Genomic DNA, 27466 nt, shown 5'->3' on the forward strand with positions numbered 1-27466 from the left:
GGGGGCCGGGCCGGAAAACGATCCTGGGTGGACCACGGGGGACTATGGCGGCTGCCGGCGCGGCCCCACGTGGGCGCAGGGCTGTGGTGGCCGAGGAGGCGGACAGCGGTAACGGGCGCCGCTTCCCCGGCGGGAGCGGGGAGGGGTGGGAAGGGGTTTCGGTCCCTCTCTGCTCGGGCGGGCTTCTAAGGCCTCCCCGGCCCCCGCCGTGGGCCCGCTGGCGGGCCCGCGCCCCTCCTCACCCCCTTCGGAGCCTGGGCCGAAAGTTGGAGCCGGTTGGCGGCGGGCGGCGGGACTAAGGCCCCGGCCCAGCCGCCTGCCGAAGGCCGTTCCCGGTGGGGTGGAGGCAGCGGGGCTCCGTGGGGCGGCTTCCCCGCGGCGCCTGGGGTCGCGCCTGCTCCCGGCCCGGCCCTGCATCGTGCCCGGTGCTTCCTGTTGGCCTCCGCTTAGCCCGGCACCGGCTCCTCCCTTCCCGGGCCCCACCAAAATAATTTTCCCTGCCGTGTGTCTCTGGGGTGCCTCTTTCGGGGGGGAGGGGGGGGGCAGAGCTGGACGAGCTCCGGGGTGCGATGGGCTGGGTGCCTGCCTGTCGGTGCCTGCCTGTCGGTGTCTGTCGGTCGGTGCCCGCCCGTACGGGACGTGGATCTGCGCCCTGCCCCGGAGGACCCCCGCGAGTCAGGCCGACCGCCGCGGTACAGCGGGGGAGCAGAGTGTGAACACCACCTCAGCACACGCGTGCTCCGTCCTTTACTCGTGGTCGTGCGCTCACTCGTGCCTCTTCGTGCGTGGTGAGGGTGTGCCTCACCACTTGGGATGGCTTCTCGATCATATCGTGCAGTTGGAGTATTTCGGTTTTATTTTTTCTTTACTCTGGGAGGCGTCGAGGTTGCGGCCGTTTGGAGCCGTAGCTCGCGGTGCTTCTCTTGGGTTTGAGGGTCGGACGGAGTGCGGGGGGAAGCCTTGCGTGGGAGCTTCTTCCAGAGCTCATTGCTGAATGACGGCTGGTTTTTTAACTGCGCGTATCTACGCCTAGATCCCTGAGCAAGTTCAGAAGAACAAAGTATGGAGATGTATGCTTCAGTTTCCCACGCGCGCGGAGTTAGGGCTTTTCATAGTAAATCTCTGCCAGGCCATTCAGAATAGACCCCAGGTCCTAATTCTGATGGAGTTAATCTAGTTTAAATTACTTTGACGTACCTCTGCTTTATCTCATGCCGTTGACAGATCATCTGATGTATTAAAGAATAAGTCACAGCTAGTTGTTGAAGCCTTGTTCATCTTTCTGTAATTGCTGAAAGCAAAATGTTGTTGTTGTTGTTATCCGGCATGATCCTATTTTATTGGCAGATAATATTATGTAAAGGGGACTAAAACATGCTTTTGAATTGTCCTTTTTATAAGTCTGATCTGTTTTGGATTTTTTTTATGGCTGACTGAAAGTTGGTCCCAAGCAGTGAGTAGAATTCAGGTTTGGACTTTTGGTAGCTGTTAGACTTTGTATGTATAAAAAGTCACAAGTAGGGGTTAATTCCTTATTTAAAAACTAGATATCAATGTTCTAGCACGGACCAGGCTTAGGGGTGAAAACCTGACAAATTGTTTTACATGTAGGAACCAGGATGTGGTGATGTACCTACTTCTTTACATGCAATGGTTTGAATTTTTTTTATATTTGGAAATCAGTATATGGAGACATAATGATATCATGAAAAGGATGCCTTTAGTAGTAGTTTCTGAATGTATTGAACAAATTTGCCACTTCTAAATTTCCCATTTGTAGTAAGGATTGTTGGAAAAAAAACCACCACCAAAAAAAAAAACCCAAAACACCAAAAAAACCCTAAAACATAATTTATCCTGCGTGGAGCATGACATAATGCTGTGTTCACCTTGGTGGTAGTAAAAGTCACACTGATCTAGATAATGAGCAAGTAAGTACTTCTCTTCCACATTTGTGATGTAAACACATAATCTTGCTTCTTTCCATGATGACAACTAAATGCTCTCTGAGACTCTAAACATGCCTGGGCATCAGAGGTTTTGTTTTGAATTGGATAACACCACTTTTTTTTTGCTGCTACGTTGGGTTTTTTTGCTGGTTCAAGAAGGCATGTAGAGAAGGCAGAGTAAAGAGTCTGGCAACAGAGTGTATGCTTATGTTTGTTAAGTACTTAAATAGGCAATTGATGAGTAGGGAATATCACTAATAGCTGTCTGCATGGTTTTATGGAAAACAGATCTTGTGAAGTGGTCCTGACTGTTCATTCTCCTAATGATTTGGTTGATAAAGGTAATTCATGGGATATAGTAGTGCTTACAAAGTAAAGCACTTGGCTCAGTAGTATTTAACATTGTGATTTTAAAATACTCTTTTTAAGTCAGCTGGTATCTCAGAGTTGGTGGGGAGTTATCCCCTTGCTGGTGGGACTGGTGTCAGAAACCAGCCTCCTTCTGTCCAGCACTTGATTTGTGGCCTTGAAAGTTGTATATAACATAATTAATTTAAAACTTTGGGGTGGCATAAATATTAGTGGAATGCTAGTTAATAGTGGCAGGACACTTACATGCTCTGCTCTTGGTTACGTGATAAAGTGGGTCCACTGAAATAACCAAAGATATTTTAGCACACCCTAAACTTGCAGCCTGTTTCATTCTAGTTACTCATCCACACCATCAAAGACTTTATTTTTTGCTATTTCACCCATTGAGCAGACTAAGACTAAAGAGGGTGGTGGTAGATTCTTGGTTAGATTTGCTGTCTAGTTGGCTGTTCTCTCCTGTCTTGCTGTTGCTTGATTCCAAACTTCAGTATTCTAACTTTAATTCCTTTTTTGTTTTGAAGGAGGCATAGGGTAAGGAAACTTGAATTTGGGGGTTTTTATTTGTGTATCAAAAGCTTGGCAGTTACTTGTACCAGAAAAGCCTCTGGTTTCTTTTGAGCTACCTGACAACTGTCTTGGTTCTTTATTTCACAAAGCGGTCTCCCCTCTGTGCAAATTTTGCTTTCATGTAAGAAATGCCCCCTTGCCTTCAGTTTAATCCATGTGGCTGTTCGCATTTAAACACTAGGCGTCACTGTTGCAGTTTGTATGTAGGTATGTACACAGATATGTATATATGCATGTATGCATTTATAACTTTTGAACTGGAAAATACAGTTTTTTCCCCAAACTTACCACTCCTAAACATCAAAGTATTCATTAATCTAATAATAAATTTCCAAGACCTCATTTTCCCTTTTCTGCAGCCTCTTAAATCACTTTAAGTCATCAGCGAGATGAGCAAGCGCTTGCACTGGATACTTTCTAATAAATTAATTATGGTGGTGTATGCCTGCTTGAGGGATTAATTGTAACAGCAAGCAGTACATGGCCCTGAACTCGAATAACTCTTACATATGGAACAAATTAAGCTTGTGATGGATCTTTACTACAAACAGAACTCCTGATACTATTTGTTTACTTCCCCCCCCTTAGATTCTGAGTTAAACTCAGGACTTCCAGAAGACAGCTACTCTTCAGGAAGTGAAGCCCTGGATGGTGATGATGAAGATGAAACACCAGCCCTTGATGATGCGGTTGAAGACGCAACAAGCTCCAAAGCTGGCCCAAGTGCAGGCTGGGCAGATGCTATGGCAAAAGTGCTCAACAAAAAGATTCCACAAAATAAGTCCACCATCTTGGCCAAGAATAAAAAAATGGAGAAGGAGAGAGAAAAGGAAAAACAAGAAAGGCTGGAGAAGAGGATGAAGGTGAGAAAAAGATGCAGTATTTCGTTGTGCAGTCAGTCAGGTGGGAATACAGGAAAGATCCCCTCAGCGGGGATTTGGGAGAGTGGTCTGAGACTATCTCAGTTTTGGAATCTCTCCTCCACGGTGATTTCAAGTAGCTTCAGGTTTTTTACTTTCCAGACAGTCATGCTGTAGGGCTTTTTTCCTTACTGCTTTTTCTGGGCCATCAGACGGGCTGATCTTTGGCAGCAGGACTGTTGCAGTCTGTCAGCTTAAGGTGTTTTTGTTGTTGAGAGTGTGAAAGCAGCTGCTTTAAGCTTAGTTTTCTAATTGCTGTTGTTAATTTGGGGTATAATTCACTTTGTCAGCATTACAAGTTGAAATAGTTCTCTCTCATCAAACATGAGAGTGAGAAAGAGAAGAAAACTGCTTTCATTTAGATTCCACTGTGACTTCTGAAATCAAAGGCCTCTAGGTTGAGATTGCAGTAATCACTGATGTGGTTGTGAATCATTGTTTGCTCCCTTCGATGATTTTCCTGGTCGGAGTTTTCTATTACGGTGTCCGTGGCCTAAATTGCTTCTGGTTCTGAAACTGTTAGGAAGAAAACAAAACTGTATTGGCAATTAAGTAATTTGTTTGTGCGTCTTTAGTGGAACTTTTAATTCCAAGCTGTGATTGATTTACCTTCAGGCTAAAAATACATTAATAGTTCTAATGTCTCATCTTACCAGTTGTGTTTCAATGGGATAAGCAGGCTATCGACCTGACAGTCTGGGACATGCTGTGGCTAGGCTATGGCCTGCCTTTTAAATACAGAGAGCTTCGTGGCATCTGCTCGGTTACGGTTGTCCTGAATACCTGTTCTCATCCAGTAAATATATGAGAGTACTGCAGAGCAGAGGTGGGCTGCAGGTCCCCAAACTGACTTGTTTACCCTTAGGAAAAACTTGAGAACAGTCTGCCTTCTGTTAATTTCTTGCTGATGGAAGTTAGAATAGGGCAGTTCTCTTGATCAAAGGCCAAAGCGTGGTCATAAACTCACAAATTCATAGTAGTCTGCCTGGAATTATAAAGATAAGGACGCTCAAATTCCATGAAAGACTTCTTGCATAAAACAGACTTAATGCAACATCACCAGGCCTAGAACAGTGTTAAATTGTCAAAAGGGGAAAAAAAACCTTCAGTATCTTACTCCTGAAGCAGAGACTGGGGACATACAGTGTTCTTTTATTGTAGCAGAAACAAAGCTGGTGCTGGCGTGTACCCTGGTAATGGGAAAGTGGATCAGTTTGATTTTGAAACAGAGAGCCTCAAAAAAAAAAAAAAGACACAAATCAGTGTTGTACACAGGAGTTGTTCTCCAGCAGGCACTTGGTGCTCTTCCTGGTGTTGGAGTTCTGCCCGCTGTAGTCTTTGCCACGTGTCACTGTCAGTCACAAAGCTGTACTCTGATTAATTCAGTGGAGGAAGTCAGATCCCAAGACTCAAAATGCAACATGCCTGTCTTCATAGACCCAGGGTTTTATTATATATATGTTTCTCTGTGATCAGCTTGTGAAGTCTTGGAGTTGAAAGCTGTCTCTGATTAATTTCCTTGTCCATAGCAGTCAGTGTGAAAGCGTTTGAGTTTTTCTAGGCTCCTTTTGCTTGTCTTGAGCCAGAGGCATCACTCTGGTGTGACTCTCTTCTAGTTTTTGTTGCAGAAGGCAAGTGACTCTTTGAGGTTTGACTGTGGCCTGTGGTGTGCCAGTGCAAGAGACTTGCCTCAGACCTGGTGTCCAGCCTCATATTGGAGCTCCCCTTACCCTCAAACCAAACCGAACTTTGTTGATTTATCTCTTTCTTTTCCTCCTACTACATACTCTGTCAGAGTACGCTGCATTCTCAAATGCTCCGCGTTGCTTCACATAACTATATTTATAATGCAGCTCGATAAAAAGCGGGAGTGGGAAATGATGTGCCGAGTGAAGCCAGATGTTGTCAAAGACCGAGACAGAGAAAGAAATCTTCAGAGAATTGCCACGAGGTAAGAGTTTTTCTGAATGCTTTCCTTAAATATACGTATATCGAAAAGGGGAAGGAAAGGCCTGTGCAGGTAATCTGTTTCCAATCAGATTGAACTCTTAAGAAGTGACTAGCAGGAGCCGGGTGATTTATATACAGGTCTGCATTGTACAGTATCAAGTTCAACAAAAGATTTCAGAAGCTTTTTGAAAGAGTAAAAATTTCGATGGGAATGTAATGTTTGTTTAACAGAAGTGCTTTGTTAGATCCCCTCATTTTGTTAATTTAATGCTTTAAAAACGCAGAACGGTTGTTTCTGCTACTGTTTTTTCCTTCTCCGGAGAGGATTCACCAGATCCATGGCTGTTCAGTCACTGGTTCTGCGTTGCAGTAGCTCGGTGTCACAAAACTAGCTGAACGCCTTGGTGTGCTGCCTGTAGCTGTCTCCTTTCTCATTCCTCTGCTTTGTCCCCCAACTTCAGCTGCTCTTGGGATCTTGCCTGAGGAATTTAATAGCTGATGGCAGGACAAGTAACCTGTTTCTGGGGATGAAACATGCTCTTGCACTGATCTTGGTGCCATGTTACCATGCTTATGTCGAGGTCTGAATAGTTAGTTGTGGAATTTTTGTTACTGGTTTCTAGCAATAAATGTGAAGAGTGAAAATAGGAAGTCTCTTACGTTGTAGTAAATGTTACTTAACTGAATTGATGTTCTGAGTAACCATTTTGGGAAGCTAGAAGCCATCCAGCATCTGCACTGATTAGTTGCTTTGAGAGAGGGTTCACTTCTGTAAAGGGAACTTGAGTTAAAAACTGTGTTTTGTTGTTTTGTTTTTTTTTTCCCCCTATCCCAGAGGTGTTGTACAATTATTTAATGCTGTCAGGACGCACCAAAAGAACATTGATGAGAAGGTGAAGAAAGCTGGGAGCTCTGACAGGCAGCGTGCTAAGCTGCTGTCATCTGTTTCAAAGAAAGATTTCATCAATGTCTTGAGAAACATGGAGGGTGTTAAAGGAAGCAAGAATTCTGCTGGAAAAACCACGAAAAGTAAACAGGTAGGCTTCACTTGGCAGAAAAAATGCATACAAGATACCTTCTCATATAATTGCTGTCTGTTAATGGGCCTGCTCTTCAGAACAGCTGTGATCCAAGTGCCTGGGGTTTTTTGAGCCTACTTAGAAGGGAGCAAGTAGCTCTTAGCCTGTTTTCCCTGTCAAAATTTTGAGTATCAGGACACAAAACATTGGAAGCTCTTCTGATCAGACATCAAGTCTTGGGTACAAATAACTTGTTTGAGCTGTGTGTTTAAAAAAAAGAATATGAAAAATTGGATTTTATCTTGGATTTTGCAGCAACCATGAAACAAACTGCTAGATTTTACTGGGTTGTGACATTCTGAATTTGGTCAATAGTAGTTACCAGCTCCTTAAAATTGTTAAAGGCACTGGTGCTCTTCACCTTACGTGGTGTATTAGACTGAACTACTTGTGTAGCTTTGGACACTTGAAACACTTGCTTTGGATGATTATGGTATCTGGAACTGAAGGGCTTCGCCTTACAAGTGAATACTGCAACAGAAAGAAACTGAGACATATTAAACACTACATGTAGGTTTTTCTTTCCCTAATTCTGTGTGTGTCTGTTAGGCTGATGTGGCTTTATTGCTGTTACGATGTTTTGGACAGAAGTATTTTAACATGTTCTACTTTTTCCAAACGTGCTCAAGAGACACAGTGTAGTTGGGCTCGTCCAATTCTTTATCAGTTCTTTCAACTCACCAAGTAGCTCAGAGTTGAGAACAAGTTTCTCAGACATACTCTTCCTCATATTTCAGAAGCTACACGTTTTGAAGCGTATTTGTGTTCAGGTTTGAACTTTGTGCTTGGTAGTGTATGGAATACTTCTGTTGGCCTGGACTCACAGCAGTTAACTAAGTGCTTTTCTGCGCCAGGAAGAAATACTTTAATCAGTTGGGAGACAACAGTTTGTCATATGTTTTTTGTTTGTATGCACTTAGGGAGCATGCTGAAACACTGCCTGGCATGAAGAGTTCATACAATTTTCATGCAAGTGTAATATTAAAGTATTTTTTAAATTCTTTGGATAATGAGAACAATTTAGCTTGGTGCTGACACTATTTCTCCTTAAATAATTCCAGCTTGCTTGTTTGGGTGGGGGGGCATGCGTGTGTGTGGTTCTTTCTTTTTTTTTCTTTTTTTTTTCTCTCCCCCCCTCCCCTGAAATAGCAGAACAACATCGGAGTGATAGCAGTGCCAACTACTATTGTGGGAGGCATTGAATTAATAGCTGAGCAAAAACTAGGACTTTTTTTCCTTTGTGTCACATTGTAGCAGGGAAATTTTCTAATTACTAGGTCAGAAAACATGGATTGTAAATGTTTCTATACTATAAAAAAGAGTTATTTTGGCAGCATCCGTAACAGCATATTTCTATTAAAGAGCTCTGGAGATGCTTTAGATGCTGGCTGGCTAGTGTCGGTTTTGAGTACGGATATAGGTGCTGCTTTCACATTACTTGTGAACAAAAACTTCAGGTTTTGGAGTTTTTCATTAATATAAGGCTATACTTGTAGGTTTGGGTTTTTTGATTGGGGAGAGGTGTTGAGGTTTTTTTTTTAATTGTGGTTTGTTGTTGGGTTTTTTTAATAGCCATATCTGCCTGGATAGACCACGTCTTCCCTCCCTCTCTTGTTGCATTTGCTTCAGTGACTCGCCATTCAGTACTGAACCAAACTTTTTGATAACTCCTTTTCAAGCTGTTTTTAATCTGTCTGATTTTTTTTTCTTGAACATGTCTTACCCGTTCAGCAGGCTCACATCCTCATAGTTGTTGATGCTTGAGGTTGAGGCCAAAATCTGATCTTCAGTCTCTTCAGAATTACACAAAGGTGTAGTCACTGAACAGTACTGCTGGCCTCCGCTGTTGTATCTCTGCTTTTTTGGTCTTTGAGGGTTTTTCAGAGGGTAGTAAGCAAGGATGAAGGGTTTGGGTGGTGAATTCCTTGCAGGAGGAGTTTGTTAGGTTGTTTGTGCCATCTGAAAGCTTTTGTTTGTTTGTTTTTGTGGGTTTTTTGTAGCAGCCTGCTTTGTTTTTAGCAAGTGAGAGTATGGCATGTATTTAATTTTTAAAAAAGGGGGGGAAAATGTATTTATTTATCTCAACAAAAACAACGGACGAGATGCCAATCCCAAACTCCAGGCACTCTGCCATCAATTAAAATGCAGTCCAGAACAATAAAAACACTACCCCACCCACATAAAACAAGCAGTCAGCAAGAAAAATAGCAGAATAAAGTTTTCCCAGTGAAAGCAAACCTTTCTTGACTCGTGCTATGAAAGGAAACTTGACTATATTTGTGAGAATGGGCTAATGCTTTTTCTTACTCCACAGTGGTTTTTGACTGCAGGAGTTGTTGCTGTAGCTTTGAAAGTTTAGAGGTTTCTTCCAAATGTCAGGAGTTGTTGAAGAAACTCTTTATAAAAGCTCTGTTGTGGCTGACTATTTAGTCAGGTATATGTACGTGTGAAAAAAAGAAATTAAATGCTCTGTAAAAGCCCATTGTAGCAGTGGGATTTCATGGTAGCACAACCACTTTAAAAAGTTTGTTCTCGCTTTCCATCAGCTTCCTGCATTGATGGGAAGCACAGGGAACCTCTGCCCTGTGAGAACGTCGTTCATAGTCTTGTATACTTTTGGCCTAAATGTTACTTGGTGTGCACCCACCCAATGTAGCTATGAAGAAAAAAAACCCAAAACTGTAAGGCTGTGAAAATTTTCCTGTGCCATGTGAAACCCTAGCCCTTCTTTGGGTTTTGTGTGCCCAGATGGGAGTAATTACTTTTCTGAGCTGGAGCCAAAAGCTTTGCCTTTCATATCATTAGCTGTTTATCAAGGTATTTCTTAATCCTTGCTGAGCCAGCTGACTTGTGTAATATTTTTTGCCTGTTTTTTTCCAAGGTACTATACATGATGCTTGCCTCTGGGTAAGATCATCTAATTTCCCTCCCCTCACCACCTTATCTAAAAGCCTTGCAATGTGGGAGAAAAATGTAATAATATTCTTTAAAAAAATAAATAAATCTTGTTTGTTGTTTGGCTGGGGTTTTTTGGGGTGTTTTTTTTGGGAAGCACTTATTGGAAGATATAAGCGCTTTCAATTTTGTTCAACACAATCCTTACAGACCGGATTTTCAGTATGCGTTGGTTGTATTTTGCAGCTTCCCACCTGTAAGATACTACAAGAAACATTATTAAACTACAGGTTTAAAAAAGGTACATATTAGAGATGCTGTCTTTCCAGCCCTGGAGGCTGAAGTCATCTTTATGTCTATAGAACAAATACAGAAGTAGGTAGTGGCAGTAAAGGATTCCTGCAAGGAATTTTCTTAAGGTCCTTAACAAATTTCTGCGTGCTCTTAGGATTATGGATTAGGGAAGTACCTTTGCTTCCAGGCTTGAATGAAGCTTCTGATATCTTAAAAGTTGCACAGACATGTTGGCTGATGTAGTGACTTACATGAGGTCTTGAAATCTTAATTGTAAGAGAAAAAAGAAATTCAGAATTAACGTTCCTGGAGCAGCCTTGACTCTTCTTCCTTGCTGCACGTCAGCTACGGCAGGGTAGATCAGAACCAGAAGTTCTTGTTGTGACTTTTCACTTGTCGTTTGTGCTACTGCCTGTAAAGCATTACTGGGTGGTGAAACGTTGTCTAGTGACATATAAATAACTGGCATGAAAATTACAAATGTTCTTTGTGACAAAGCGTAACCTGCACCCATCAACCTTTAATTTTGAATTAGGCCTTTGTAGCATGGTTTTCTGAATCACCTATGTTTGCTTCAACTCGTAAGCTTTCTTACACCAGCTCTGTTGCAGAGTGTTTCAATGGTGGAAGTGAGAGCAGGATTTCCTGGTCTACTTCAGTAACCATGATCCAAATTCTGTAAGGTAATTTTTTCTACATGACTTGGATGTACAATTTGCTTCCTGTGTTGTGATGGTATCTGGAAAAAACTGGCGTATTGGTCTCAGAATAGTACCTGTTCTAAAATAATTTATTGATGGGAAAGAAGATGAGCGGAGAAGAATACAAGTGCTATTTCATATCAGCTATTGCTCATATGGGACTTGAAATAAAATGCTTTTCCAGAAAAGCTCCTTCTGCCTGAAGCGTATTTTATAAATGCTCCTAGTGTTTGGTGAGTAAATTGTAAACACAGTGATTAGAGTCAGGTTTGCTATAGATTTTCTTTTGTTCATAAAACTTTTAATGTTCATAAATATTTTAATTTTAAGTGGTAGTTTGAAGATTGTTCGAGGGCAGGAGTATCACCACACTTCCAACTGCAGTTCTTGCTGGGACACAAGAAGTGGTGTGGGAGCTTTCATTTTTTCAAGTTAGATAGGGATATAAATGTACTTTCCAGCTTCAGACTTAGATCTGTTTAAAACCTGTGAGAGTGACTGCCACCTTTTTTTTGCAGCTGCATAAGTACTGGCCATTGGCACGTTATTCTGCTTTTTTCCACAGCTTCCACAGTGCAGCAGTGGAGAAGAAAAAAAAAAGATTATTTTCATCCATATACATGTTTGGAGGGACAGTAGTCTGAACAGTTGCTTCAACCAGCTGTAGGAAATAGTTTATTTCTGAAGTATGGCTGAAGGCATAGACGACTTCTAGAAATTTGTTAAGGTGTATCAACACCTCTTTTAAAGGGAAACTTTTTTTCATAGGTGATAATGACATTGCAGAGTAGCAGAAGTTTATTACTGCAGCTGTTGTGTGCTGGTTTTACAGAACTAATTGAAGGAGTAACCGGGCGTGCTTGTAGTCCAACAGATTTGAGGGGGCAGCCAAGTATTAATTTAGTTCAGCTGCAGCCAGAGTAGATGTGTTCTCCCAGTTTTAATAAATGTCTTCCCATCACATGCACAGAAACTTTTAATTTGGATTCCTTTATAAATCATGCATTTGTATCTGTTTTTCCCAAATGTGTGTACACTTTTTTGAGGGTCACCTCACTGATGTTTGGAGCTGGTGCTTTTAATGTAGTATTTTTGGTTTTGCACAAAAAGGCTGCTGACTACTTAATTGTATGCTGTATTCTGATTTTTATCCTTAGGGATAAATACAGTGTAGCTTGCCACTGGTTTGCTGTATCCTAAATTCCTTATGTTCTTTAAGGTACAGGGTGGTTGTGCAGTATTAGAAGTCATTTGATGGTGACATTTTTACTTTATACATCTTCCTGTAAACAGATTTAGACTTTGGCAGTTTGGGTCATCAGCAGGGTTAGGTTTTTAAGATGTACGAGCTCACTTCCCTATCCATTGCCATAGCTGGTAACACACATCTGTGTTAACATGGGAATGTAGGTCTCTGTCAGTATTTAAATGTGTATTTGATCGATAGATGTCAAGAACTTGACCCTGTGAGTTCAACTCCAGATAAGAGGATTTAGGGCTGCGTGATAGCTGTATTTCACTAGGGTCACCCTTATTCTGTGGTTTTATCCTCAGACTTCCCTTTCTGCTCTCTTTTTTTCACATACTTGATCAGAAGTCAGGAAGGGGAACAGACTGTGATTTTTGCAGTCTGTTTCCATCAACCTCTTTTCCTTTTTTTTTTTTTTTTTTTAATTCTCTTCCTAATGAATGTTCCTGACAGTTTCTTTCCCCCGTACCTGAGGGCCAAGCGCGCAGCCCGGTGTCCTGGTGCCTAATGCGAGAGCAGCCCTGACAACAAAGTGCCCGGTTTGTCATCATGAGTCACGCACGGTCCAGTTTAGTGCTGTCTTCTAAGATGCAGATAGCATGTGATCAGTGAGGACAGATATTTTGAAAGAATTTGGATACTAGATGCCTGTCATATCTACTGAGGTGACGACCTCAGGTTTGGGGAGGGCAATCCTCCAGATGTTTATAACTTGGCCAGATTTGGGAAGATGTTCATGGAGATAGCGAAAGACAGTTCCCAGCTCCAAAATACGTCCTTAACTGATATTTTTTTTTAAGTTCAGAAAAACTGAATGTTGCAAGATTTTAATGGTTGTCTCTAGGAAATGTCCCTTTCTTTCTCCTTAGAGCTGTAGACCAAATGTTTTAAGTTCATCTTTCTGTGAAAAGGGCTGAAGTGATTTTAGTTGGAACATCGCACAAGCCTTCAGTCTGAAGTAGTTGAAGTTTGGCAAATTTTGTAAGTGAATATAAACAGGGACTTGTGATTGAAATGTCAGGCAATGTTGAGACAGCTCCATCTGTCATGTTTGAGACTAACTTGTCTTGCTATTTGATCATTAGTGCACAGGATACTGTGATGGTGTTCTGTTTTCCCAGATGATGTTGCAAGGCCTTTTTTTTTCTTCAGTAAAACTATGTCTAAAACAACCACATTTGAAAAACTTGTGGTATACATCTTCTTTTGATCTTCCTGTAAGTATACAAAGCACAAAAAGTCAAATCCTGTTAGACTTTTATCTTGTAAATTGAGTTGGAAGCCTTATAAAAGCAGCTCTCCACTTTTGGCTTTGTTCGTGAGTCTTACAGGCAGGGCAGTGTACTTAGAGAAGAATATATCTAAACATTTCATAAAGTTTAATGAAAAAAAAGTTCTTTAGAAGACAAACTCCACCCAGTCTTTACTATCTGAACCAGTTTGTTTCCCCCATCTAAGCATTTTCTATTAGAAATTATCTTGAAAAGTGATTCCCTTACTTTGAAGTTTTATTAAGGTATAAAATGTTCTGATTTCCAGAGTGTTGAACTAGCATATGTGCATTATAAATGACCTCTGTGGGCACCTACTCATCTGTTTATCTTGGTAGACTTCAGGAGTGGTGGGTCAAACTGCTTCCAGCTTCCAGTGGTGAAAGGGTTGCTCAATTCAGGTTTTTTTTCCTATGGGAAAATCTAGCCAGTTTTTAATGAGTGTTTCTGAAATTTACTGTAAGCTTAGAAAATACACTTTTTTTTTTTTAAACCTGCTGTTATTACAAATGATATTAAAGCTGTCGTCTTGTAAAGGTCTGACCTCTTTTCGGTTTGTTTCTGAACCCTGGACAGTGTTCTGCATGTGGTCTGTGTCATTTCTTTTCTGTCTGCAGGCCTTGGGAAAACCTATACAGAAGCATAGAAGGAGATGGAAGGGTCAGAAATGTAGAGACAGCGTAGCCAGGTGGCTCAGATAAGAAACTGCTCGCAACTCCAATCTATGTATTCCATCTTCAGGCTTAAACTGCTTTTAGGAAGCAGCCTGGGAGTTGAAGGCTATGGTCTGCTCCTTGATGAGTTTGCCACTCACCCGTGATGGTATAAGGGAAATGAGAGCAATGTAAAGTCAAAGAAACTCGGTTTTGCAAACACTTAGGATATGTTGTAAAAGCAGGGGCAAGGAGGGTAGGGAGGTTTAGCCAGACAAGCTGCTTAGTAGTCATAAAAACTTCAGTATATCATATTTAGTAATAAAAATACACAAAAGCTAGTTCTTTGCATGGTTTGGGTTTTTTTTTCCCCTCCCCCTCCTGCCTCGTAGTTTTTTGTATCCCTTTGCTTGTTTCGAGACTCAAATGTAAGTGGAAATCCTGAGTCAGGAAGAGGAGGCTTTTTATTAGCCCCACTTCTTCCTCATCAGCTCCTCTGAAATGATTTCTTAAGTGCTGGAAGTGATGGACTTGGTCATTACTGTAGCCTTCGTCATTTGAGACAACCTTTTGGGACTCACTCTGTTATGCCTCTTGCTGAATCGTAATGAAAAACAGTGGATGATTTCAGCATCATTTGTAGGAAATAATCTGAGTCACACTCAGATTATTCAAAAATCTGCAAGCTGCTAATTTATTCTAAAACAAAATCAAAGTAGTACTCCAAACAGCCATAGGGCTGCCTGTTTCCTTACTGTGCCAACAGGCAGGCTTTTATAAAAAATCTGCGGAAAATTAAGTACCCAGCTGAGTGCATTAGTGTCTTGCATAAATGTGTGACATCTGAGAAAAAAAATCTGTTGTGGCTTGAAAAAGTTTGTCTGAAGTAGGCTGTTGAAAGACATTAGTACTTGACTTTTGAGGGATAGCATGGAGAAGGCCTTAGTCTTGACTGGATGCTTTTTACTGGACACACTTGCTGTATCTGCATATTTTCCAGATACAACTTGATGGTTCGGGAACTGTGCAACTTGCAACGAGGATGTTGTGGATAACGTTTAGGATTATCCTTAAACTCCATCATGTGTCTGTTACTGCAGCAAATTCACATTAAGAAACGTAGGACCAGCTGATGGATAGAAGCCTTTTTATCTCTTGTGAGAAGTTGTGTGGCACTTCTTTCAGGGTTGAAATGCTAAGTATCTAGAAAAGTTTGTTCTTACTTTCTTTTGAATCCTATCCAAACGGAAAAATTCTTGGTTCATTATTTTCCTTAGGAATAACGATGGAAGCTGGTAAGGAGTTGTCTGTGTAAATTTGCTCTTGGTAATTAACCAATATGCTTTTTGGTACAAAGTGAATAGCATTTTGCAGGCTGGTCACCTAAGGCTCATGATTAGCTGGCATGAAAAGTTATTCTTTCTGATGGACGGCATTTTCTTTTCCAAGTCAGAATTGTGATTTGACTACTTCGTGGCTTGAATACCACAACTTACAAATTTTTGTCTGATAAGCAATGAATGTATAACACATGTTACTTTAAATACAAAAAGCTTGATCATAGGTTGTTTTCAACCACAGTACTCATTGGGTCTTTATGTCAAGAATTAATTGATCTAGGTACTGTGCAGTCTTTGCTCTAAGGATTCTACGATTCAGGTAGATGAAACATGGATGCTGCGTGGAGACTTTCAGATGAAGAAAGGGGATGAGTAACAGGTGAATACTGAGATAGCAGCGGCCGGTATGGTAGGCGGTAATTTCACTGTCAGTAGTATAACTGCCGATAAACAGGCATTGCAGATGTGAGGGTAAAAAGCATACAGATGAGGATAATGAAGCAGTTTTGGTTTTGCAGAAGGAAAAAACAAACATGACTGAAAATGAGCAGTAAAGGCATATGCAAAAAGTATACTGTTGGGAAACTTTCTGCCCTGATGTGTGCATGATTACCTAATACAGGGAATGTGTTATTTCTCTCTTTCCAGGTATCTTCTCTATAATAATTTGCAGTCTGCTTTGAGCTAACTTTTATTTGGTACCTACTTAAAAATGCTTACTTGTGGACCTTTTTTCCTTTTTTTATGTCAGTGGAGTGTTTTGGCCTGACAGTTGGAAAGACAGTGATGTAATCATTTGATGTTGACGACACTGTCATTTTTGCCTTGTGTTTTACAGAACATGAGTTAAAAATTACAGAATATATTCCACAAGAGGAACTGTTTTATGGGTAAAGGTAACAGTACCTACCTGTGTTGTAACTGAACTATAAGGTTGTTTTACTAGGTGAGGCTTATTATGAGGTGAGTTTTATTTGATGAGGTTTTATTTGCTGTGAGTAACTCCTGAGTATAGCATGCCCATGCTGTTCATCATCTCATTAAAACATGTAAAGGGAATCTCGCTGCCACTGTGGCCAGGCATTGTCTTGCAGCAGCATGTGGTAAAATTCCTTGTGCAGTGGAAGGATTTCCAAGACGGCTGCTATCGGAGCTGGAGCACAGCACGGGCTGAGGAGTTCCAGAACGTCCTGTATGCAGAAGAGCCCTGCGCTACACTTGAATTCTTAAAATATTTTTGCTTTTTCTAACACAAATACTGATTTATAAGGTTTCTGATGAACTAAAGCTGAGGCAATCTGTTCTCTCCTAAGCTCTTTCTGTGATTCTTCTTTGCAACCGAGCATTTAATAACGATGCTAATGATTTTTCTTCTTTACTTAAGTCTGGATGAATGCTTGTTTTTAGAAATTCTCTAATTCAGTTCTGACCCCTCCAAGGTTGGGGCATGTTTAAGCCTCTGCGTGCCAACCCAAAGCATTCCTTCTCATTCACGCATCCCCAGTTGTAGTAAACCCTAGAGGAGGATGTGAGGATGGGGAGATTCCTCGTGCAGGTCATTAAGCTCTGGGTGGTCTTCTGGCTGTGCTCAAAAGGAAAATCAGTATTTGTTGTGCTTGTAGTAATAATTCCAGTGTGTTAACTTGCAGAGAGGTTTAAGCAGGAACAGCAGGCTTCAAAACACACTGTAAAAAACATTTCATTGTTAAATTTATTTACTAGAAATGCCACTGCAGATTCTGGTGTGCACAAGAGACCTTGTGGTCTGAGTAAATCTCCTGTGCCACTGTTGATATCCACAGTGTAGTGTCGCTTCAGGTATACAGAGGCAATTTAGTTCAGTCGCTCTAATACCTCGTTCAGAGAGGGGATGCAAATGGGTATTGAATGAGTCTCACCCTAAGGAATAAATGATTGTGCAGAATTATGCTGCAGCAGAGTAGACTTCTGTTGTGCAGCTTACATGTTCTGCAAGCTTGAAAATGCAGAAGTTGCTATGAGACTTAAGCTCCAAAATTAAAGATAGTAGTGGTACAGGATATATCCTCACTTTCCAGGTCTGTGGGTTTTTGTCTGTTTGGGATCAGGCATACATAGGAACCTTTCTTACAGTCAGGATCTCAATGTAATTCAAATTAGATAAAGTTGCAAGCATCACTGATGATTAAACCCAAATATAATTTTTCTGTTAAAAATCATTACATTTTGTTTTCTGCTTATATTGCCGCTTTAGATACTTGAGATGCAGTCGTCTTTATTTCTTCCCAGCCTAGAGGAAACTTGTTTTCTTAGCCTGTGAGCTTGGATATTCCCAAAAACAAATTGAGGAAAAATGATTATGCTGGTGTTCTTTGTCTTCCATTTCTCTTCCCCTTCTACCAACTAATTTTTTTTCTTTTTTTTTTTTTTTTGAGATTTAACACACCTCAGCATATGCCTATGCTTTTTTTTTTTATTTTTGAGCTAGGTTTAAACCAACTCACTTGAGGATGAGAAACAGAACTGCAGCAGTCATTCGGAGCAAGATGCAGGCTGGCAGGGAAGGTAGCTGTCAGATGTATGTGAGAGTGCGTTTTGGCAGTTACGCTTTTTAACTTTTGTCATGACAAAAGCCTCCCTGTATTTCAAGGTCTTAGATGTTTGTATTGAGCAAAACAGAGGAACCTGGGGAGGCAGTTCAAATTAATTAGACAAGTTAGAATTGTTTTCTCAGGGCTTAAAGTTGTTGCTTGAGATATTTGTGTTAGAAATTCCTTCCCTGACAGGTACAAATAAACGTTTATTGGATGTGACGGTAGAGAGAGATGCCCCTGCAAGCTCTGGCATTTCATCTTGTACACGGAGCAAAGGCGTGGGAGCCCAATGTGCTGATTATAATTCCTAGGTCTGAAAAATGTTCATTTGTTGATACCCTGCAGTTAGCGTCTTGTGGATGCAGGCTGGAGGGGAATCTCTATGGTGATGCAGGTATGTTTGCTGTTTTGCAGATGCAGAAACTGGGGTACGTTCAAGTGACGCAAGCTGGTAGGGAGCAGAGTGAAATGCTGCCTGTAAATCAGAGCGCACAGATTACAGACATGTCTTTTAATGCCATTACTTACCAATAAGTATTATGGGACTTTGATATGCTTATGTGTAGGGTTCTGAAAAGCTCTGGCAAACTTTCCTGCTCTGGTTTTAGTATGTTGCTGTGCCAGTAAGGCAACAGAGGAAAATGAAAATGTCCTGTGACTTAGACTGAACTTAATTCCCTTAAGCTTTCAAAGGAAGCAGGCTTTGAGCTAAGGCACTCGTTTGCAGACTGAAGCAGCTATGTGCAGTTACAAGTATCTTGCTGCTGCTTCTGACAGCTTCGGAAGGGGTAGAGAGGCTTGATCTTCTGCCTGAGCGGCCGTGCAGTCTGCCACAACTCCAGTGTTGAGTTTGGCAGGTCTCAGTCGAAGATACTTACTGTAATGTCATTTACCAAGAGTGAATTATGTAGCTCCAGATTTTTGCAGTGTTAAAGAAATGAAAAACCAGGGAGACTTCTAACTTGATCTTGATCATATAGCTGCTGCTGCTGCTGATGCCACGGGCCTTTCATAGACCAGTTCCTCCAAAAGCATCCAGGAGGTAATGCCAGCCTGGATCATGCAAGGGACAGCTGTTTGTTCCAGCTGACAGACCTAAGGTTTGTTCTTTGGGTGGGTGGGTGGTTTTATTAGGATTTGGTTAAGAATTTCAGTTCGTCTTGTCCTGGTGCAGACTTTAGAGGCCATGTCTCCAAACCAGAATTAGTTTGGGAAGGATGTCCCCACTGCAGAGCCGTACTTGTATCAGACTTGAGCAAATGCTGTGATAGCTTAGGTGGCACACCAAGCAGACAAGATGCTGTTTGGTTTATTTACGTGGTCTCTTTTCAACTGGACTATCGATCTGTCCCACCAAATAAGTATCTGCATTAGAGTAACCACAGTGTGCATTTCGGTCTGTCTTATTTCAGCTCATGATAACAAGTGTATCGCCATGTACCACTGACTCCTTGAGGTATTTTACTAACTGTTGCCTCTCAGACCTTTTGAAGGTCTGACACACCTTCAGGCAAAGAACAAACCTATTCAAATATATGTATAAAAAAAAAAAAAGAGAGGGAAAAAAAAAAGCAACACCAGAATTTTTCACTCCTTGCTTTACTGAAGGATCCACTTTATGTAGCATTACACACTAATGTTTATATAGCCTGCTTTGTTTTTGTTTGGGGATGTTCAAAGGGGACTTCAGTGTTGTAGTGAAATGTGAGACATGTGGATGAACAGCTGACTGGAAGTTCAAAAGCAGTTGTATAGAATGAAAGCTGGTTTATTTTCCATGTGCCAAGAATCGGTTTTGTTTTATTTAGATGAAACCAGATTATGGCATTGAAAACCCAAGTGTATTAACATTCTTACATGAAGCAAGTTGGGAAGCGATGTTACAGTTGAACTAATTGTTAATTATATAAATAGTTTTGCCGCATGTTTTTTAAGACTCCAGGAATGCTTTGTGATACAATAGATTTGGGTAATTTTTATTCTGAGGGGGAAATAGAGCAGTAAATGAGGTAGGAATGAAGATACTAAACATGGGGTTTTCTTCACTTGGGAGCATGCTTAAAATTGATTAAATATTTGCTTTCAAGCATTTAATCTTCATCTTTAAGGCATGGACATGCTAACTGTCTTTCTCCTTAGGGCTTGTTGTAAAACTCTATTCAGATCTTTTTGGTGCCTTACATAGCGGGTAATGCAATGGAGGATCAGCATCCCTCTTTTGTTGAGGTCCTGCTTTTGTCCTGTTGTTCACTTGACATAGCCAGAAAGAAGGGCTAATGGTTGCTGAATAGTGGCTTGTGATGAATTTGAGCATTGGGCTTTTCAAACTCTGAGCCTTTCACTGTCATTGCTGACAATAATCTACTGCTGCTGTGCTGGTTAAAAAAGAAATAGATTTAAAAAAAAAACAACCCTGTTCTCTGGGGGAAGAAAAATTGGTTTTATTATTATTGGGGGAAAAAAAAAACAAGAAAATTGAATTGTTTTGTAAGGAAGATGGGATTTTTTCCATTTAGATATTTCAAATTTTACTCTGTGGCATGTTCAAACAGTGATTTATAAAGAGTCTGGGATTAAAAAAGAAAAAGCTTGGTGACTTTTCTAATCTTTTCGACCTTTCTCTACTCTGCAAAGGTAAACATAAACCAACTGAAATCCAGTTAAAAAGGGGGGGTGGGAGGGGGAAAGCTACCCTCTCCTTGTGTCCCAGAACAGAGAACCTGTGTTTGCACTAATACAGATTATTCCCATGTGAACATCTTAAGGTCTACCTAGGCACCTTACCTTATCTGTAACTCTTAAATTCCAGGTAATTGATTACCCTGTCTGAGATGATTTCAGGCTTTACTGGGTACAGCATTTGTAGTGAATTGCTGCAAGAGTGGAAGGTGGTTAGGAGGTGCTACCCTGGGGGAAAAAGGGGTTGTTGGGATGGGAGAGTTACTCTTAGGAGAAGGCATTAATGAGAGCAGCTGCAAAGACAAAAAATACCACTGCAAAACAACACACAGTGTAAGCATCTTGAGGAACAGCTATAGTTTCTCTATTTTTTGAACTGTACCCTGGGGGATTCCTTTTGGGAAGGAAAGCATTAAGACACATTATCCTATTTTTGTGCGAGTAATGTTTCAAAAAACTGGAGAAGTCACATTTAGCATTTCTGCTATTAAAAAACATATCTTGTTTGGCAGACTTTTTGCACTCAAATAACTCTTGTTGGTGTGATATGATGTGTTAGATTTACAGCGATGGACCCACATTCTCTAATCCTCCTTTCTCCTGCTATTAAATTCTTTATGCTGCTCTCTCCCAAAGATTGCACGGACATGAGTTAAATATGCTACGGTTCTATGTATCGCATATTCCTAGATGCATGACCAAGAAGAGTCACGAACAAATGTCTAGAGCGATCGTACATTTACTTCGGGTTTTGCATCTAGTAGGCAAAGCTGCATCTGCAGAGGATGCTGTGACAAACAGATGACGCCCATCCACTGTACAGTATCAGGAGGTGATGGGGATTTAAACTGGGTGAGTCAGTTGAGGTCTGCCCTTTTGAGCAGGGGAGTGGGAAGAGCACACCTGAGATGCCTGCATTAACTTTGTTTCCAAGACCCTGCAGAAGTAAATTACTTTTTTCAGTGCCCCTGATTCCACTTCGATAGGACAATTTTTTTGCTTGCCTGCTGGACACTGAGCCGCGTTGTTCCTCAGAAACATTTTGCTACGAAGATTTAAACCGCTGCAATCCTTCACTGAACAGTTTTTAGTATTTTCCTTCACTAAGAATAGCTTCAAGCTGTTCTTTAAAACTGTTGCCACAGGATGGGGCTGTTGCACTGCCCAAATATGATCTGTCACTTAGAAGAACTGCAACCAAGCGCTGTTTTCAGTGCTAACCTTAAAACTACACTCCGGTCACTTTTCTTTATTATTCACCAGTCTGTGTAGTATGGCCTCAGTTTATCCACTTTCAAGAGGTAGGAAATTTGGAGTAAGGTGTTGTTGGCTTGCTGACTGTAGATCAACTTTGTTTCTTTTAGAAAAGGCAGCTTTGCACCATATGACAAGCCCAGGTAGTGAGGTAATAATCCACGTAAAGGGGATTTGGTTCACGTATCACAGAATATGTTAAATATTAAATTTGGGGGGTTTTAAGTCTTTATTAAATCCATATTTGTGTTTTAGAAATGTGCCAAGAAGCGTTCTAATGAAGCAGCACCTGGGGGTTAATAAATGATATCATGAATCCATTCTGATTGCCAAGAAAGATTTTAATAAAGGAAGCCATGCCCGGGATTGACTGTTTCATCCATGAGGAACAATTGTTTTGTTTCCATATTTATTTTATTGGTTGGTTAAAACAAGTTTGCTTATTAGCATCAAGTCATTTATGATTGTCCTGCATATTTTTGTGTACCATTTGCATAAAGAGCTAGCCCTCAGTAGGTCTGCTGATGCAAATTTTAAGAGTGTGAGAGGTATTATTTTGATTGCATGAAGAGCTCCCATTTTTTACTGCCTTTCACGTTCATCTCATCCTCTGTTCCCTCTTCTCTTCCCCTCAAACATTCAGGGTGAAGTGAAGTCTGAAGAAGGGCCAGAATGGAATATACTGCGTGATGACTTCATGATGGGAGCATCTATGAAAGACTGGGACAAGGAAAGCGATGAAGAGGGCAATACTGAACAAGGAGGTGGTCTGAAACAAGATGATGAGAGTGACTGAATGAAACCGAAAACTATTCAAGATAATGTTTTATCTTCTTAACTTTGGATAAAAAGTCCGACATTCTGTGAATGTACAACACTTGGAGGATGTCTCCTTTTTTGAAAAAAAGGACTTGCACAACTTTGGAGTGTTTTCTCCTCCATGCCAAACTTTTATTTAATATAGCTTCATTTGCTATACTGAAATCCTGAAATATTTTCCAAAACATGTATAATTTTCAACATATTTCCAAAACATTTTGTACAGTCAAAATAGTGGCACCTGCCCAATGAAAGAAAGATTTTGCCAAGGTCATTAAAAGTTTATACATTAGTCATGGCAATTGATGTATTAGTGTGCCTGCATTTCCAAATCAGTGTTGCACTTTGAAAAATTGTTAGCAATTCGCAATAGAAATGGCTTACAATAAACACAGAAATGCCGTCACCTTGTAAAGTTATCGGACTCCTATAGAGTCTTTACTACTTTGGCCAGGAAAGGTTTTGTAGATAATAAAGAAAAGTAACCATTAATGTGATAGTTCTGGTTTTGGAGCTTTAGTTTGATTGGAGACAACTCTGGAAACATAATTGTAAAAAGAGACACTTGACCCTACTGATTGGCTTTTATATTTATGTAGATATACGTATGTATGTTTTTTCCATTGCAAGTCTGAAGTTGTATAAGCTGAGAGACTGGAAAGAGAGGAAAGGATAGCGGTTGCTATTGTTTTTGTTGGAGGAGGGAGGGCTTTTCTAGCAGTACCACATAAAATTGTATTCAGCGTTGCTTCATTTGCAGTTCTGGTGTTCTGGCCTTTTTCAGAATGGAGCCGGACCTCCGAGATACATCCTGTGGGTTTAGGCAGCCATAATGCTAACTCCCCAGGTCTGTAAAGGGTCAAACAAAAGCCCTTCCTCTTAGGCACGTGCTGTAACGGTACCGAATTTTGGAAGACATCTGTAACACTGTTGGCTTTGTTTAAGCTACAGCAATTTCTCCAGATCAGTTGTTTGGCTGTGAAGGTGCAGAAGCTAATGTACATAATAAGAATACGTTCTATATACAGAAGGAAGTGCGCTGTGATTAAGGTGCTTCTCTAAATGAGAAGCTGGGGTTGCGTTCTGCTGCCTTCGCTGTTCCAGACTGGCTGGCTGATGCTGTGTCATTTGTTTAACTTAGCAATGTGAAGAAAATGCCTTGGGGCCTATGAATTGATACTTAAAATACATAGTACTATTCCGTCTGTTTCTGCAGATGTCGTACGTACAAGCCTTTCTTTGTACCTACTTATACGCAAGATAGGATTAGGAGCGACTTTCAAATTTTCTATATTGAAATGTGTGGTAGGACAGTGGATTTCGATTTTCCTAACTAAGGTGTTGAGGAGGGGAGGGGATTTGAACTTTATACTGCAGGATAAAAAAAAATATACACACAGAATGGCATAGAAACCCATCCTAACAACTGGCAATGGTTGTGTTATCCCTAGCCTATTCATCTGGTATATATTGTAGCATAATTCTTTGAGGAGCACTCAAAGCTAACAGCAGAAATGTTTAGATTTTCAAGCTGTTTTGAGTGTTAAACATATTAGATATCTGAGGAGACATTAGTTTGTGGCGTGATATTTATTATCACAAATGAAGGCATACACCCAAAATATCAAGTGGCAAAACCACAGAAGTTTGACATATGGTTATCCCGGCTTCTGGAGGTTAGACGTCTGTATAGCTGTTCAGTGAGAGTTGGCATCTCATTAGTGCAACACAAAAATATACTACAATGAATTTTGAGTCTATGAAGCAGCGTAATAGTCTCATCTGACACTGCTTTCTTTCTACAGAGTTTGGTTACTCTGTGTGGAAAAATTACATCAGCACCCTTAAATCTACAGTTGTTCTCTAGGTTGGTATCACCAGTCTCTGTCTGAGATCAAATTTTTGGAAAATAATCTAGTTTTTCTTAGGAACTATGACATCCTGAGGTGATTATTAAAAACTTCAAAATACCTTCAGAATACTTCTAGAATACTTGGGTGTTTGAGTTTTATTTGTGCATTTTTTGCAGTAATGTTTTGATTAAAGCACTGAAGTGTCACTTCTGTATTTAAAAAAAAAAGTGGAATGTAGCAAAATTGCTAAAAATATCTTGAGTTTCCATTTCAGAGTGAGCAGCAGTACTTTTTGTCTATAAGTGGAGAGCATTTCTTGCCTTTTAAGAAGCATAATACTCATATTTTTGTGTGTTTTGGATATTTTTTTATTTTTGACACTGTATCTTGCCTTTGCCTTGTCCTTTGGTTGTGTCATATGCAGAGAAACTCCTAGAATAACTTGAATTGGTAATTACCTCCAAAAGAGAAATAAGCTCAGAACTCTTATGGTGGGTGGGAACGGTATATTTTAATTTTAGGCATTTGATGGCCCATTTATTTCACAAGCTTTGTTTTAATTGACTAGCAATTCAAAGGAAGAGCTCGACCCTCTTGGGTCCGGGCACCTTCCAGTCTCCTCTGTCAGCAGTGGGATCGGCTGCCCTGCCCAGTTTTCCAGTAATGCTTTTCCTTTTTGATAGCTACCAAGAACAACGTCCAGCGGCTTTTCCCAGCCGTCAGAGCGCTCGGTCTGTTTTGCCTGCTCCCATGAATATCTCTGCTTAAGCAAAGCTGTGCCGCTGCCCTTCATTCCAGAGAGCATGAATCATCTCAATTTTGTATATTTCTGTACCTATCTATATAAAGCCAATAAGGATGGGGTGGTTCCAGTTTTGTTAGGCTTCAGGCCAACTCCAGAGTATGTAGAGTTTAATATTCTATGGATCGTATGCAAAGCAACAAAGTTTTGTTTAATAAGAGAAGGCACGGGGTCAGCTCTTCCCATATCTCCCATCCTCTGGTCTAATTTCTCTTCGCGTTAATTGTGCTAACTTTTTTTTTAGCAAGGAAAGCATGAGTTGGCCTATGAGGGGGAAAAAAAAGAGGCACTTTTCTTCAGCCTGCTGTTAGGGAAACACTTGGGAAGTGATGGTGGAATATCCTTGTTGTGCCTGATGCTACTGCACCACAGTGTCTTTTTTCCCTGCTAAAACAGGGAGGGAAGAGCTCCCACTTCTGCAGCTGGGAGGCAAGTTCTCCTGGGCTCACAAGTTGAGCAGAACAAAGGAGCTGGAAGCTGCTGCTTAGGGCCTCTGCAGCTTCCTAGCGGAGATAGGGCTTTTTTTTGTGTGTGTGTGTTTTGTTTTGTTTTAAAGAGAGAAACGAATTGTTTGGAGGCCATAACAGTGTTTTGACTTTCTGATGCTTCCAGAAGGTGGTGGTCTGTAAAGCCGCATCTGTTCAGAGCTGGCTCGGTAGCTGTCTCCAGGGAGGAAGGCAGAAGTCATCTGGCACACAACGCTCTGCGCAACTTAAAATGACAAACTCATTCTTATGAAATGAGTCCTGGCATGGTTAATATCCACACAGAGCAGTCATCAATGTTGTTCGCTTCCAGCCCCTGCTAATTGCTCAATGATTTCTTCAAGACTTGCTGAGGTAAGGAGTAAGAGGGCCAGGAGAAGGCCTGAAGTAGCAAAGACTCTTAGTATCCTGTTAAACAGTTAGGATCCTAGTGCTAAATAAGACATTAAACTTAGACTCTAGGACCTCAGTGACAGACACGGGAGACTGGGCAAGTTCTTGGTTAACAGATGGTGGAAAACTGTTGATTTCCTTTACTGTTACTCTAAAGCAGTGGCTTTTAACCTCTTGTCCGTATGTAAACCTCAGAGGTTTCACCTCTGTAGATGATCTAGCAGATAAGGGCTTTTCCTTAACCAATCTTTTTCAGACAGATAGGGATGGCCGATATTTCTTAGACAAAGCATTTTGTTTTCAAATGCATCTTTTTAATTGCCTTTCTGTCTTAAGGGACATGTTGCAATAAAACTCCAGTCAAACTGCATAGCTTCAACACCAAAGATGCTTGTGTTTGTGTAATGCTTTATCCTCTGAAATTATTTCCTTTTGTTTAAATCCATGTGTTTAATCCATTGGATATCAAATAGTATGAATTAGGACACTTTCGTCAAGCCTTCAGATATGACCTCATGAGCATAAATGGCTTCCAAGAGGCACTTTGGAAGGTGACTTTAGGAATACTCGTAAAAAGCATTATTTCTTCACAGTGCCTCGGTCGTTTCAATAGCCCATTCTCTCATGCCAGTGAGTGAACTTTTTGAGCGTTATTTTGCAACGCGTTCTGAGTGTTTCTTAATTCTGTTTTCAGTATATGTGGTGTTAATTGTGAACTGCTAACCAGGATCAGACTTGCATTGGCGTTTGATAGCACTAGGATTTCCTACAGACAACAGTGTTCTCAGAAGTGCCTAAACAATTAATAGGAATAGTTCTCTTAAGAGACGCTGGTTACACTTACCAGAAACTTAATGCATAGTTTAGAAATAGTTAAATATGCAACCTGCTGATGTTATGTATGAATCAGGTCTTTAAGTAATGTCTGTTACAGGCACATATGATCATAAGTAGAAGGTAGCAGAGGGTTGTTTGCCATAGTTTCAAAACCTGTCTCAGTATTGAAGTACTTGAAGATCGTACTAGCCATTTGTGAGATCTTTATAAACTGCATTATGAATGTAATCTTGGATATTATGAATGAGGGCCCTTGGCTATTTAATGACTTTGTTGCTTTTAACTTTGTCTTTCTCTCCCAGTTACGGACATTCCCATTCTTGTTCAAAACAGAAATGCATACAAGTGTTGCTTCATCCAAGCAAAATGGTAGTGAAAACCTTTCTTGATTGTGTCGATATTTGGTTTTGATTATTATCTTGTGTACTTACTGCATTGACTTTCAGGTTGTGTACGGTTTATCTAAAGAGGATTTTTTTTGTTTTTCAAGTGATCCATAAATTGCAAAGTTAGTGGGCTGTGATGTTTTGG

The 27466-nt window shown here is 40.7% G+C and overlaps 1 protein-coding gene across 1 annotated transcript; it reads left to right on the forward strand.

Moving 5' to 3' along the window:
* On the forward strand, window positions 1-27314 carry RRP15 (ribosomal RNA processing 15 homolog). The gene is made up of 5 exons (XM_054822261.1): window positions 1-108; window positions 3477-3751; window positions 5662-5759; window positions 6594-6795; window positions 22390-27314. The coding sequence occupies exons 1-5, from the start codon at window positions 45-47 to the stop codon at window positions 22540-22542; spliced, it is 792 nt and encodes a 263-aa protein (XP_054678236.1). The 5' UTR covers window positions 1-44; the 3' UTR covers window positions 22543-27314.
* The last annotated feature ends 152 nt before the right edge of the window (window positions 27315-27466 follow it).

Source organism: Grus americana, chromosome 3 (genome assembly GCF_028858705.1).
Source record: "Grus americana isolate bGruAme1 chromosome 3, bGruAme1.mat, whole genome shotgun sequence".
In the NCBI taxonomy this organism is placed as follows: domain Eukaryota; kingdom Metazoa; phylum Chordata; class Aves; order Gruiformes; family Gruidae; genus Grus; species Grus americana.